General features: G+C 36.0%; 1 protein-coding gene across 1 annotated transcript in view; it reads right to left on the bottom strand.

The window, feature by feature from the left end:
• Nucleotides 1-12,229, bottom strand: part of LOC150092339 (lipid droplet-regulating VLDL assembly factor AUP1-like) — a 168,862-nt gene extending 156,633 nt beyond the window's left edge. The window contains exon 1 of the mRNA XM_090415036.1: nucleotides 12,022-12,229. Within this exon, the coding sequence (XP_090271162.1) occupies nucleotides 12,022-12,062 (41 nt within the window). The 5' untranslated portion in view covers nucleotides 12,063-12,229. The remainder of the gene's footprint in view (nucleotides 1-12,021) is intronic.
• Between the last annotated feature and the right edge of the window lie 2,743 nt (nucleotides 12,230-14,972).

Raw genomic sequence — 14,972 nt, forward strand, 5'->3', positions numbered from 1 at the left:
TTTATTAAGCTGACTACCCACTATAAAAGCTTTGCTTATTCTGTTGTCTATTTCCATATTTAATTTACCATCTTCACTAAGAACTGTACCTAAATAGCTGAAATATTTTACTTGTTTTATAGGATCTCCATTCAGAATGCAGCTAAAGTTTTCTATGCTCCTGCCTATTTTCAGAGTTTTGGTCTTTTTATTGCTGATTTTCATACCAAATTTGTTATAGTTGTTATTCTTTTCAGTTAGCGAATCTTAGAGACTTGCACTAGATGTGTTTAGGCGCACAACATCATCTGCATGAAGCAAAGAATTAAGTTTAAGATCTCCAATTCTGAAAAATTTTAATAGTTCTAATTCCAATAGCAGGCTTAATGCCACTTTCTTTCATAATGTGATCCATATAGATGAACAGGAGTGGAGATATGTGAATCCTTGTGTTACCCCCCCTCCCCTGATTTTGCATGAAACCATTTTCTTGTATTTGCTTCAATTCTAGATTGAAATGAAGCAAATACAAGAAATAAAAATAAATACAAATCAGCCACTGACTGACAACTTAAATATGTATTGCTCTGTATAATGCTCCATTTACCCCATATAATTGTAGTGTTTTGTAAAGCTTTTCTCTGAGCACCTTTGTCCAGATCTACCAAACTTAAGTACAGATCCTTTCACCACGATTTCTCAACTATTGTTGAGAAATCGTGGTGAAATCTTGAAGAGAAATCGTGGTTTCTCTTCCACAATCTTTCTCAACTTCTTTTCAGGTATGCTTGCATAAATCTTACCTGGAACACTAAGAGAAATTTCTATGTAATTCTCGCATTTAGTTTTATTACCTTTTTTATAGATGGGTGCTATGAGAGCTCTACTCCAATCATCCAACTTTTATACCTCCATACTTAGCATTTCTGGTCGAATATAATCTATTCCAGTTGCCTTTCCACATTTCAAGTTTTTCACAGCTTTTTCTACCTCAAGTATTGATATGTACTCCTCTTTGCATTCCTCCTGGAAATTTTCTATTACTGTTCTGTGACTGGTTGGTTTGTTTAACACTCTTTCAAAGTAATTACTCCAGCCAATCTAGGATAGTCTTATATTCAGCTTTCATGTTGCCTTTATCATATTTGATTCCTTTTACAGTACTCTTTCCTCCATTTCCAAGCTTCTTCAATAGTCTCCAGAACATTTTGTCACCTTCCTGGTTATTTATTTTCCATATTCTTACCAAAGTCTTTCCATGACTTTTTTGGTAAGCTACTTTTACACATAGCTTAGCTCTCTTACATTTGGGCCACATCATATTCAATAAAGCAACGAACTCAACCCCTTTGTTTCTGATAAAGCAAGAAATTCTTGACAAAAGAAATTCTTGTTTTATCAAAATCTACTCTTTCTTATCAAGAAAGAGTAGATTTATATCATATGCATCAGCAGATCAATGAGTAAGACTCATGAGTAAGAGCAGGGTAATTATTATGGTGACTTTAATTATAAGGATATAGGTTAAAACGGAAGAGGTCATGTGGAGGGAAGAGGAATAGAATTTATACAGCTACTGAGAGACAATTATTTGAGACAACATGTTGGAGGGACCTTGTGTATCAAAAAGTGTTGGATTGGGTGAGAACATCATAGAATTTGTACATATCCAGGGCCATTTTACCATCAAATGGAGAGAATAATCATGTTGAAGTCTCGGTCAAGAATAGGTATATTGTGGAATTACAGATCCGGAGATTATGTCAAACTCAGAGTAGTGCGATGGCATGATATAGTGCAAGGAAAGGATGTCAGTGAGGCAAGAAAAATAATTCAACAGTATTTGAAAGTAGCAGTATCAGACTGCAGAGAATTAAAAAAAAAGATGGAGTTAAATGGATAAGTGGCATTATCAAGCATGAGTTGCAAAAGAAGAAATTTTTGTGGAGGGAACATAAGGTAAAGTGTGATCACAAGCTAATGAACAGTACAAGGCACAGTCACAGTTCAGTGAAATGTTCCATACGAGAATAGTTGAAGATTGGTTATAAAAATGAGCAAACAGAAGGAAGAGATGAGATATGACAGAAATATTCAAGCTGCTAAAAAGTTTTATAGAATGGAGGTGGGAGAAAGTTTTCAGTATATGTTGGGGGGAAAGAACAAGAAGTCACCACTGGAAGTAAGTTCCAGTTAGCAGGATGTGAGGTTTAGATGTTTTGCTTTTAGAGTGGTGAATGAGTGGCATCCCATTCCACTCATTTCAAGTGGTTTTCAGTGCTGCTTCGTCAGTGAATCAATTTAAGGAAAGGTATGATAGGCACCGTTTGAATACCTAGTTTGTTTGTGTCACTTATGGTCATATTTTGGATGCATGGTGGGAAGTATGATAGGTATATTTGTGAATAATGTCTGTAGGCCTCCTGCAATGAGTTTTTGAACTTCATGGAGATAACCGTTTAAAGTCTTCACCAGGAGAGTAGGAAAAAGGCTAAGAGGAAGACCAAGATCTAGGTGGATTGATATAGTAAAAAGTGACTTTGAAGACCAAAAATATATGCAACAAATTGTAATCATAAGAGATAAAAGATTAATTTGAAGGAAATTATTTATTTTTCTAAAAATTTGGAGGAAAACTGTCAGTAGGAAGTTGGTAACAGTTATTTAATTTCTTAATGCCTGTAACACATATTCCCTTAAAACAGTTAATCAATACTAAGAAAAATAAAATCAACAAAGAATGTTAATAACAAACATGAACATTAATAATTTATTAATGAAATAACTACAAATAAAAGAAAACACCTGATACACTAAAATAATCCAATATCATAATTTTTGAATACCAAAAACAACTGCAACTAAAGTTTCATTCAGATTAAATACCTTCAAACACAAACTCATTACAAACTTTCTCAACCTAAGCACACATACCTAAATATCAAAAATATCACAATTGTACCAAGAACCACCACTATCCTACAGTATCTCAGGCCTATAGTCCTTGATAAGTAACATGACTTTTTAAAGTCAGTAAAATTAACATACTACCATTTCTAATATCAATAAAACATCAAATACTACAACACCTGGTGCTACCACTACATCCTACAATGTCTCAGGCTCGACAATTAACCAAACCTTTTAAATTCATAAAATCAACACATGCCTTCTAACATAATTAAAAGCAGTACCTTTCTACAAAAAAAAATCACTCAAAATGACAGCACTAATATACAAAATTCACAAAATACTATTTTGAACATCAGTCAGAAAAAACAAGCACCCTGCTATAACTTATTCCTCTTCACTCCACTGGGAGCATAGGATGTCAACCAAGGATCTCCCATCTTACTCTGTTTTGTGCTTCTCTCTCTCTTCACCTGTGTCCAGATCTTTCCAATCTTTCTGTGATCTTCTTCTACTCCTCTCCACAAGCTCACCTTTGGTCTACCTTGTGTAGAGGCTTAAGTGCTGTGAGGACATTATGTTGGAGGTTTAATGGATTTTTTACAACACTCAGAAAGAATTAAATTAGAATTTAATACTCCTATATTTCGTCCTAGTCACTAGGACATCTACGGGGATTACAAAAACAATTAATGTAACATGCACACAAAAACTTACAATACTGGTATTGTGAGTATTGTAAGTTTTTGTGTGCATGTTACATTAATTGTTTTTGTAATCCCCGTAGATGTTCTAGTGACTAGGACGAAATATAGGAGTATTAAATTCTAATTTAATTCTTTCTGAGTGTTGTAAAAAATCCATTAAACCTCCAACATAATTTGGTCTACCTCTTTTCCTCTTTCCTTATGTATTCCACTGCAATGCATGTTTGACTTTGTCCTTTTCAAGTTTTCTTAGTACATGCCCTATCCACCTCCATTTTCTCTGATTGATGTCATACAGTGGTGCTCGCAATTTGACAGTTGAATTTCGTGGGCAGGCGCATGCACGTGCATGGAATTGTGATGCCATTTGTTATTTGTCATTTTTGTTGGGCTGCATTGGTGTTTGCTCGTGTTGTTTGTGCAAATTTTCAATTCTGCATTTTTCAGAAAGTAAAAATTTTGTGCATCCGCAGTTATTTTTTTGAGTGAAATTTAAGAATGGGTCCAAAGAGAAGTGAATAGAGGAATAATTCAGGAAAGAAGCACACTTGGTCGAGCATAGAGAAGAAAAAAGAAATTGTAGATAAAGTGCAGAAAGGTAGGCAATTACAGATGTAGCTCAAGAATATGGTGTTCAGTCAACTATGGCAACAGAAAGAGAGAGAAGATTATGGATACTAGGGTGTCTGCTGGTACAATGAAGATTTCTGACAAGAATAGATCTTCATCCAACGAAGGGATGGAAAAGCTGCTTATCACCTGGATTAGAGAAAGACAGAGGAAGGGAGATCCAGTAACACAGGCAATGATATGTGAGAAGGCTAGGTTAATTTTTGAAGAATTGCAGAAGAAAACTCCAGGATGTACCTCAGATCAAACTGAGGAATTCAAAGCAAGTCAAGGCTGGTTTCACAGATTCCAAGGTAGAACAGGCATCCATAGTGTTCTCAGACAGGGGGAAGCTGCTAGTGCAGATAAAGAGGCGGCAGAAAAGTTTGTGAAAAAATTTGAAGATTTAATCAGGAAGAAGGCTACCTGCTACAGCAAATTTTTAACAGGGATGAAACGGTTATTTTGGAAGCACTTGCCAAATTGAACTTACATCATGCAAGAAGAAGTGCAGCTCCCAGGACATAAGCCTATGGAAAATAGGCTTACTTTGTTATTGACAGCAAATGCAAGTGGGTAAACTAAAGCCACTTCTGGTTTACAACTCAGAAAATCCTTGGTGCTTTGGGAAGAAAATCATTAAGTCCAAACTGCTAGTGATGTGGAAATCTAATTCAAAAGCCTGGGTAGACCAACAAGTTTTCAAAGATTGGATTTTTGAGGTGTTTGCCCCCGAGCATTAAGAAGTTCCTCACTGACAACAATTTGCCTTTGAAAGCACCTGTTGATCCTTCATAATGCTAGTGCCCACCCTCAAGACTTAGAGGACATTCTTGAAATTGACTTCATCAAAATCCAGTTCTTGCCTGCAAACATGACGTCACTGATCCAAACCATGGATCAAGAAGTGATTGCGTGTTTTAAAAAACTTTACACCAAGGCTTTGTTCTCAAAGTCTTGTAGCTTTGTAGCTTTTCGACATGACTCACTCTTCTGACAAGACACTGAAGGACTTCTGGAAGACCAAGTTCAACATTCTCCATGCCATTTTCTTTATTAAAACTGCCTAGGATGGAGTGACACAAAGAACCCTTTGTGCATTGTGGAAGAAACTCATTCCTAATTTTTCTCAGGATGACAACAGTGCAGACCAAGCAGCTGCGACCATGCAAGAGATCATTTCGATGGCAGAGAATCTCAACATAGAAGAGGTTGATGAGGCAACATAGAAGAGGTTGATGAGGCTGATGTAGAAGAGCTTGTGAAGGATCACAATGAAGAACTGACTGGAAGAACTCAGAGAACAGCAAATAAAGGAGAGAGAGAGAGAGAGAGAGGAATTTCACCTGAAGAAGAGGATGGCAAGCGAAAAGGGCTGATGCCAACAGCTGCCATTAAAGAAATTTTATTCCATTGGGAGAAGGTGCAGTCTGTTTATTTGGACTGGCACTCCAACACTGCTGACGTGAGTAGAATGACAGACTTGTTCAACAAGACCATCATGCATCACTTCAAAATCATCTTGAAAAAGAGAGAGAGACAGTTCACCCTTGATCAGTTCCTCATCCCTGTTCAAGCAAAGAGGAGACGAGACATCTAAGGCTCAATAGATTGTATGTATTGTGTATACAATACTGTATTTTGTAATTTAGTGAGTTATACAATAGTAAAATGAAGTAAATAATATAGTGTATTTCTCTCCCACTCCCCCATTAGGGGGAGTGGGATGGGGGGGATCTGACAACGAATTAATCTATTTTTCATAGACTTATGGGAAATATTGTCCTGCAATTCGACAGTTTCACAATTTGACATTAGTTCGGCAACGGATTAGTGTCGAATTGCGAGGTACCACTGTACATCATTGGTTTTTGTTTAGTTTTTTGCCATAACTCTTTATTGGATATCTTTTCTGGCCATTTTATTTGTAGAATTCTTTTTAAACATTTATTTATAAAGCTTTGCAGTTTTTTCTAATTGCTTTTGTCCATGTTTCTGATGCATAGAATAGAACTGATTTGATATTTGTATTAAATAACCTGATTTTGCTTTTATCTGCATATTTTCCCTAACACGTTAAAAATTATCTGTGCTCTCTTAGATTTTATATCTTCCTCTGCTCCTCCCTGTTTATTTATTATTGATCCTAGGTAATTAAAGTTCTCCACTGTTACTAAAATTTGACCATTCAGTACTGTCTTCTTTCTGTTTATTATTTATTTTCATTATTTTTGGTTTTCATTTTATTTATTCTTAATCCAACAGTCAAGGCTTCTTCAATGAGTTTTATTAGTTTTGCCTTCATATGTTGTGTATGTGGAACATATATCATCTGCAAAATCAAGGTCATCTACCTGTTCTATTAAAAATTCCACTGTATTCCTTTTGCGTTTTTCATGGCATTTCTCATAACTCAATCTACAATATAAGAAATATTCTTGGGGAGAGAATGCAGCCTTGTTTTTATTTCAAACTTTTTCAAAAGTTCTGCATTGTGTATGATTTGTATTTTATATTTTTCATAAATTTTTTCAACTATGTTGATAATTTTACATGGTGTACCATAATATGATATTAATTTCCATATTGCTTCTCATATTGTTATGTCAAAAGCTTTTTTGAAATCAACAAAGCTGATATAAAGATTTGACTGGCATTCTATTGAGTGCTCTATTATTATTCTTGGTGTTGCTATTTGATCTATACATGACCTCTGGCTCTAAATCTTACCTGTATTTCTCTTAGCTTTTGGTCTATTTCTTTTTTTATTCATTCTAAAATTATTCTTGTTAGTATTTTACTTGTGTTTAATAATGATATTCCTTTCCAATTATTGCAATCAATTAAATTTTTTTTGGTATTCTGATCAGTAACCCAATATTCCATTCATCTGGCCATTCTTCCTCCATCCATATTTAGTTAAGAAATGGTAGAGTATATTCACCATTAAATCTATATCTGCTTTTAATAGTTCATTTGTTATAAGATCTATACCAGTCACTTTTCCATTTTTAAGTGCATTTTGTATTTTTTCCCCCCTCATTTCTTTGGTGTCTATTTTTAATATTTTTTTTTCTTTTCTTTCTGGTATTTGAATTTCTTTTTTCAGGTTTTTCACTATTCATTACTGCTTTGAAGTATTCTACCCATCCTTCTATTTTCTTTTAATTGTTTATTTTATTTTCTTGTTTGTCTAATAACATCTCTCTTCTTTTCTTGCCTGTCACTGTTCTTGTAATATTATATAACGTTTTGGTATCACCTCTATTAGCTGCAATTTCTGCCCATTTCATAGCAGGTTTTCAATAAGCTCTTATTTTTTCTTGCATTTTTCTTAATCTCTTTATGTATGTCTGTATAAGCAGTTGCTCTTCTCATTGATCTCGCGTTCAAAAGAGATCTCCATTTTCTTTGTATCATTATATGATCAATTTGGTAATAGGCTTTTCCATCTGTCCATGTTACTTTTATGTATATTTTTATGCTTAAAGATCCTCCTATTACTAATTCATTTGCCATGCAGAAATCCAGTAACATCTCTCCATTTTCATTTATATACCTATACCTATACATCCTATACCTTCTTTCCTATTATCATTTCTCTACCTGTAAGATCATTTCCTATTTTAACATTTAGATATTCCATTACTATAATTTTATTTCTAGGATTTGTGTCAGCTATTGTTTTTTGTAATACATCATAAAATTCATATTTTTCTTTTTCATCTGCATCATTAGTTGGTGCATATACATTTATAATTGTCCCTGTATAGAATCTTGAGTTAAATCTTGCTCTTATGATCTTTCTATAATTAGTTCCCATTCTATCATTGCAGCTCTCTTGCTTTTCTGGACATCATTATTGGCACTCCTTTTGCATGTGCACTATCCTCATCTGATTCCAGCATATAAGATTGTAAGATTGTTTCTCCTGAACTCAAATGAATCAATCCCTGTCCATTCCATCTTGTCTTGCTCATTCCCAATATTTCAATTTTGTAGTCTTCCATTTCTTTGGCTATATTGGTTGCTTTTGATATCATCAACATATGATATAAACATAAGCTCAACAACAGATTACCATAGTACAGTATCTATTACTATTCTCTTTCAAGCATCATTCTATGCACAATTTACTGGCTTTTATAAGCCAACCATCCTAACATCAAGTATGGAAAATACCAGGGGGCAGAGAGTGCTGGACCTAGTAATTGCAACCGAGAATGTAGCTGTAACAAACATGACCATGTTGCCACCAATTGGTGAGAGTGACCATAAGGTCATGACTTGGGAGGTGGCTAAAGGAGTCGAATTTACAATTAAGACAGGGTACATGTGGAATTACCGGGCTGGTAAGTATGACAAGCTTAGGTGTGTGCTTGGCTCAATGCCATGGCATGTAAAACTGCAAGGGCTGGATGTTGATAGTGCATGGGAGGTGGTTAAGAACTGTTTGCAGGAGGCAATGGTTGACTGTATACCAAGAGTCCGAATAATAAATCAAGTAGGGGTTAAATGGATGAATAACACTATTAAGCTTGAGCTGCAAAAAAAGAAACAATTGTGGAGGGAATTTAAGGAGAAAGGTGACCATCAGGCGCAGGAACAGTATAAAGCTCAGGCCAGGATGGTAACAAGGGTGGTAAAAAAAGCAAAAGCAGATTACGAAAGGAAATTGGCCACACAGGCTAAAGAGAATCCCAAACAGTTTTTTCAATATGTTGCAAGTAAAAGGAAAAATGCTCATGGTAGAATGATCTTAAAAAATGCTGAGGGTAGGGAGGTAACCGAATCAGTCGATATTGTGGAATTACTGAGCGAGCACTTTGCAAGAGTATATCATCCAGGTGGCGACTTTGCAGGAACGGAAGAACCAACAGCTTATACTGGAATTGTGATGAATGAAGTAGAGGTAACTAGTCTATTACAGAACCTCAATGTCAATACATCTGTGGGATTGGATGGTATACCAGCTCGTGTCGTACGTGAAGCGGCCAAAGAATTGTCAGTGCCCTTGACCATTTTGTTTAATTTGAGCCTCAGGACTGGGTCAGTCCCAAGGGGGTGGAAAGAGGGGAAAATAGTTCCACTGCACAAAGGAGGGTGGTTGACGGAGAGATATCAGAGAGTGGTTTACTCAGGAGTAGAGTCCACAAGACGGCCTGTGACTAGTGGTGTGCCACAAGGATCTGTTCTTGGACCACTGCTGTTTAATTTGTTCATAAATGATATAGGAAAGGATCTGAGAGGAACAGTTCATTTGTTTGCAGATGATGCGCAGTTGGGTAGGGCAATAGTAAATGCGGATGATGCGCAGTTGGGTAGGGCAATAGTGAATGCAGATGACGTCAAAATTTTGCAGGATGATTTGGATAGATTGGAGGTCTGGGCTAAGGAGAATGGATGTCAATTTAATGTGGCAAAATGTAAGGTTATGCATTTTGGGGTGAAAAGATTGGCAGCAGTTTACTGCATTGGTGGAACCGTGCTCCAGGAAATTGATGAGGCACGAGATTTAGGAGTGTTGGTGGATAAGGAATTGAAATTTAGGGGACACATTGCAAAAGTGGCCAAATCAGCTCATCAAATCACTTGGTTGCTGAAGAATACGTTGACAAGCAGAGACAAGCAGGTTATTGTTCCTCTGTATCGAGCCTTGATAAGACCCCATCTCGACTACTGTGCTCAGATTTGGTCACCTAGGTTTTCTTTATGGGGAGGAGGTGGAGAGGATCCAGAGGCGAGTGACCAAGATGATAGCAGGTCTGTGGAATGAACCGTATGAGAACAGGTTGAGGATTTGTGGGTTGCAAAAATTGGTTGATAGGCAGAGGAGGGGAGATATGATTGAGACATTCAAATTACTGAAGGGTTTCTATAAAATTAATTCAGAAGATATTTTTGAGAACAGGGCTGGTTGTGGGAGGACTAGGGGACATCCATGGAAACTGGGCAAAAGTGTGGTTAGTAAAGGTGTTAGAGCTGGGTTCTTTACTTTTAGAGTAGTGAATGAGTGGAATGCACTCCCTGAGTCTGTGGTGGATGCTGTGACAGTGAATGAGTTTAAGGCAAGGTATGATAGATACTGTATGAATGTCAAATAGTTGTGATGAATATGATTTGGGGCCTCCCTCGATGAGTCTAATGACTCCCTGGAGTTGCCCGTAATAATAGTAATAGTAATACCAACTGACTATGCTGGATATATTGTGTTTTTTATGTGGTATTCTAAATATTTCCTGCATCAAACACAGCTGTCTATTAAAAAATTAAGTAGGTTACTGAAACTAAAGATTTAGTAAATCCAATTTTGCATTATATTTTTAACCAACCTCTCTAACACCTTCAACCACTACATCCCTACAAAAACTGGCCTACAGTTTGCCAGCACTGACTTGGATAAACTCCTATGCAGTGGCTCTGTTTTGTTCACTTTACTTGCTTTGTAGAGCTCTGCAAATAGTAACAGAAGAGTAGCAACAAAAACAAAGTCAAAAAATATCCGTTAGCTCCTCTACTCATTTTCTTGATGCACGTGGTGAAACTCTGCTCTGCCACATGCCCTATTAATATCAAACTATTTAGATTTCCAAAGACTTGTAAATCCTCTTCATTCCGGCCTGATTGGCCGAGTGGTTAGCTTATCCACTCTCCAGCCAAAAGGCTGTGGGTTCGAATCCTGCCGTGGGCATGGATGTTTGCGATTGTATGTGAAAATATTAGTGGTGGTGGTTGGCAGTAGATGCCGTTGGTGTAGATGATGATGCAGTTTGATGTAGTTGGTGGACTGAATGATGGAGACGGAGAGTTGTAGAGTAAGTGCCCTCCCTCGATGAGTCTTTGTACTCCTTGGAGGTGTCACATAATAATAAATAAATAATAATAATAAATTTAGTCTGGCATATCCCTCAAATATATACTGATTAACCTAGTTAGATTTCATATGAAGGTGATGTATTAGCTAGAGGGAATGCTTATACAATGAAGTTTTTTTTTTGCTAATGCATCTAATAAAATATCACGTGAAAACTACTGTTGAAAATAGGTGGTTTGGATAGTCAGTTGGTAGTCCACAAAAGAAAAGGATGATGATAATCACTTGCTGCATCAAGCAGCCGCAGTGTATTCCAAACATACAACAAAAATATGTGGAGTGTAAGAAAAATAAATAACTTTTTAAATATGTACTTGAAATAAAAATAAATTCAGAAAACCACAGCAACAGTTTAAGCATGTATACCAAATATGTTCTACATAATATCAATGATGTGATGAGGAAGAGAAGAAATTAGTAGATAACTTCTTAACAGCATAACAAAAACGGTCCAGTTATGTAATCTATTTTGCTACAGTATATCTGTAAGCTAGAATCTGAAGGAGGAAAAAATCATCAAGTGACAATCGGAATACTGGCGTGTTCCAACTGAGCACAAATATCGAATGGTATATCAATGTGGTGGTACGGAAGTCTCAATTTACAAGTTAAACCGAGAAGTGTACTGTATATTTCGTCAGTTATAAGTACCAATTCTATATTATTTATTATTATAAATGATTTAAATGTTAAAAATGCATTTATTAATATATATAGAGTAAAAACCAGGTTTAAAATAACTTGGTATCTTTAACATATATATAAAGCTTTATAACTTATATACTATACCACAACTTTATAAGTTACAAAGTGGCAATTAGTTTACTAATAATCTTACTATTCTTAATTGGATCACTATTTGGTTTACTATGTTTAATGCTTCATTTTGAAACAAACGTCTGAGTTTTTATTACTGTTACTGATCTTTCCTAAATAATTTACCTCCGTAAATCAAAAAGTTCTTCGATATCTATCTGGCCCATTTCTTAACATTTGGATCTAATATAATATTCCATTACGATTTTGTTGCAGAACTTGTCGCACAATACTGACGGCACACTGCTGCACGTTCAACTCCTGATATTACACTGTTTATAACTATTTCATTAATAAAAAGGGGGGGGGGGAATACCTAATAACTTCACTGAACCAAACAACCCACAGACAAACGAAAAGGTATCAACTTGTTCCTCTTTTCTACACTTTAAAAGTTTAAAAATAGAGAAATAGCTTAAATAGATGGCAGCACTAATAATTCCAACTCGTGATTATTGAGTACTTGTGGAACTAATTTCCAGCGACATCTATATTGACAGCCTCTAACCGGGGTAATCTCATTGTACTGCTAAATGTGATTTTTGTCACCTAGGAAACTTAGCATTATTATTATTATTATTATTATTTTGTTCACATAATTGATACACAGTCAAAAGAAAATAGCTTTCAAACAATTTGACTGGTGATACAGAGCAATTCAGATTCCTCAAGAATAGTCTGTCAGGTAACCTCGTAAAGTATGAACTTTTGTAATGGCGTTTTTTGTAGGTCATATGGGGTTACTTCGTTGATGTTGAATTCTTGTGAAATTATTACGCAGTGAACAGAGACTGCTCAGCAAGTGCCGCCATCTCGTGGTCCTTAGCTCTAACACAATGTATTTAAAGTCCGAAATCTACGGTCGATTTTCTTGAGTTTAAGGGACGAAAAATCCCGCTCGCCGTGCCAGAGATCGACTAACTCGGAAACCGGTCAAAAAAAGGCTTAGAAAAATTTCTTCTAGTCGCCGACTAGATTCGAAAGCAAGTCTTCCTGCGGCCAAGCACCACATCCACTGAGCAACACAGACTGCTGCTGCGATTATTATTATTATTATTATTATTATTATTATTATTATTATTATTATTATTATTATTATTATTATTATTATTATTATTATTATTATTATTATTATTATTATTATTATTATTATTATTATTATTATAAAGAGGGCGCTGTGTAGGCAGGCGGAGGCACGCACGGTGTTCCCGCTGCTTCCGGTTTTAACTCATGTTTTTAAATTTGAAAGTGCTGCTATTTAATTCCACTAGCCACGCTGAAGACAGCGACGTATAAATTATCAAAATCGGCTAAGTAATATCCAAATTTTGTGTGCTGAAAATCATATAGTGAACTGCTGTCACCAACCAACAACAAAGATCAAAGGACGTCGCCATTTTAAAAGTCGCGCTAAAGATAAGAAAGTTCAAAGGTTACCGAGACAGCGAAGGTCAACTGCAATAAGCCATTAAGCGACGAAGTGGACGGGCCAATTGTTCTGGATGTGGCTGAAGACAACACTTCCAATGTTCTGGGATCTCAGAAAGCACGTGGAAAGCAAAAGGAGCCTCGAAACGGACAGAATGGCGCTGTCTACAATGCCGTGAGAAAATGAAGAACAAAGAAAAGCGACGCACATCAAAGTAAGTCCCTTCCTGATCCTAAAATCAGACAACTTAGACTCATTCAAACTTATGGTTAAAGATTTGCTAAATACACACATGGAACAAATTAACAAAAAATTCAAGGAGTATGAAAAGTACATACAATGCAATAACATGACAGTTGAAGAAATGTTAGGAACCATGCGAGAAGTAAAGACAAAATTAATAGTAGCGATAGAAACACAAGGCACACTCAAGCGCGAAAACGAAGAGTTGTGGAAAGAGGTAAACACACTCAAGTGTCAAATGGAGTACATGCTACAAAAAGAAAAAAAACTTCAAATTGACAGAAGATTTAAGCAACATAATGCAACTGATTGGCAGCAAAATTAGCATTCAAGTCGCAACCACAGACATCGCCTCTATTAATCGAGGCCCACAAAAAACAAACAAAGAGAGACAACCGCTAATCATCGCTCGTTTTACCAGCAGTAAAACGAGCTCTGAGAGACTCCATTCTTGCAGCAAACAAGAAAACAAGGCCGAAAACATCGATCCTAACTGACAAGAAACTCCCAACACTAATCTATATATCTGAACACTGGACTCCATACTTTAAAAATCTTTTATTCCAAGCAAGGAAGACAAAAACAGAGAAAAAACTACAAGTTCCTGTGGACTAAGGATCCACAGATATTTATGAGAAAGAATGAAAACACTCCGAGTTTATATAATTGCAAAAGAACCCGACCTAAAAAGACTACCAATATGAAACACTAACTCTTCATATCCCTATGAACATGATTAGAAATCACTTAAAAACCATGGAGACCTCAAATATAGGTGGACATATCCAGTCAGACAATATAGACTTCAAAGTCTTTGACTCTTTGAAGAAATCGTCAGACAACATTTCCACCAATACCAACTTCACTATCATACACACAAACGTAAGAAGTATATTAAAAAACTGGCTTTCCTTGATAACACTGCTCAACTACACTTTGATAAACTTAGATTCGCTAATACTGACCGAAGTTGCAATAAATGTGCACAGAAATTTATGCATACAATATTAATAATTACCAAAAGTCACTAATGTAGACCAAACAAAAGAGGAGGTGGTATCGTGGCATTTATCAAAGAGTAAATTACAATGTGACTGAAAAACAAACTCATTTCGAACATGCGGAAGCACTAATTTTGGAAATCACAAATAGCCAGAAACAGTATCAAATACACAATAAACATAATATACAGACCCCCCCCAGATAATAATCCATTCAGCTTTCTGCATGAGTTAGAAGCATGGCTAAGCGGCATCGAACCCCGTACAACACATAGGCTCATCCTAAGAGGAGACAATAATATAAATACTCTTGATCACCCTTCCTCAACCACTAACACATACCTTGATGTACTAAGTCAGTACAACATAAACCCTACCATTAACTTCCCAACAAGAGAAGAAAT

Source organism: Typopeltis vanoorti, chromosome 26 (assembly GCF_054136105.1).
Source record: "Typopeltis vanoorti isolate ZY-2024b chromosome 26, IOZ_Tvanoo_1.0, whole genome shotgun sequence".
NCBI lineage: Eukaryota > Metazoa > Arthropoda > Arachnida > Uropygi > Thelyphonidae > Typopeltis > Typopeltis vanoorti.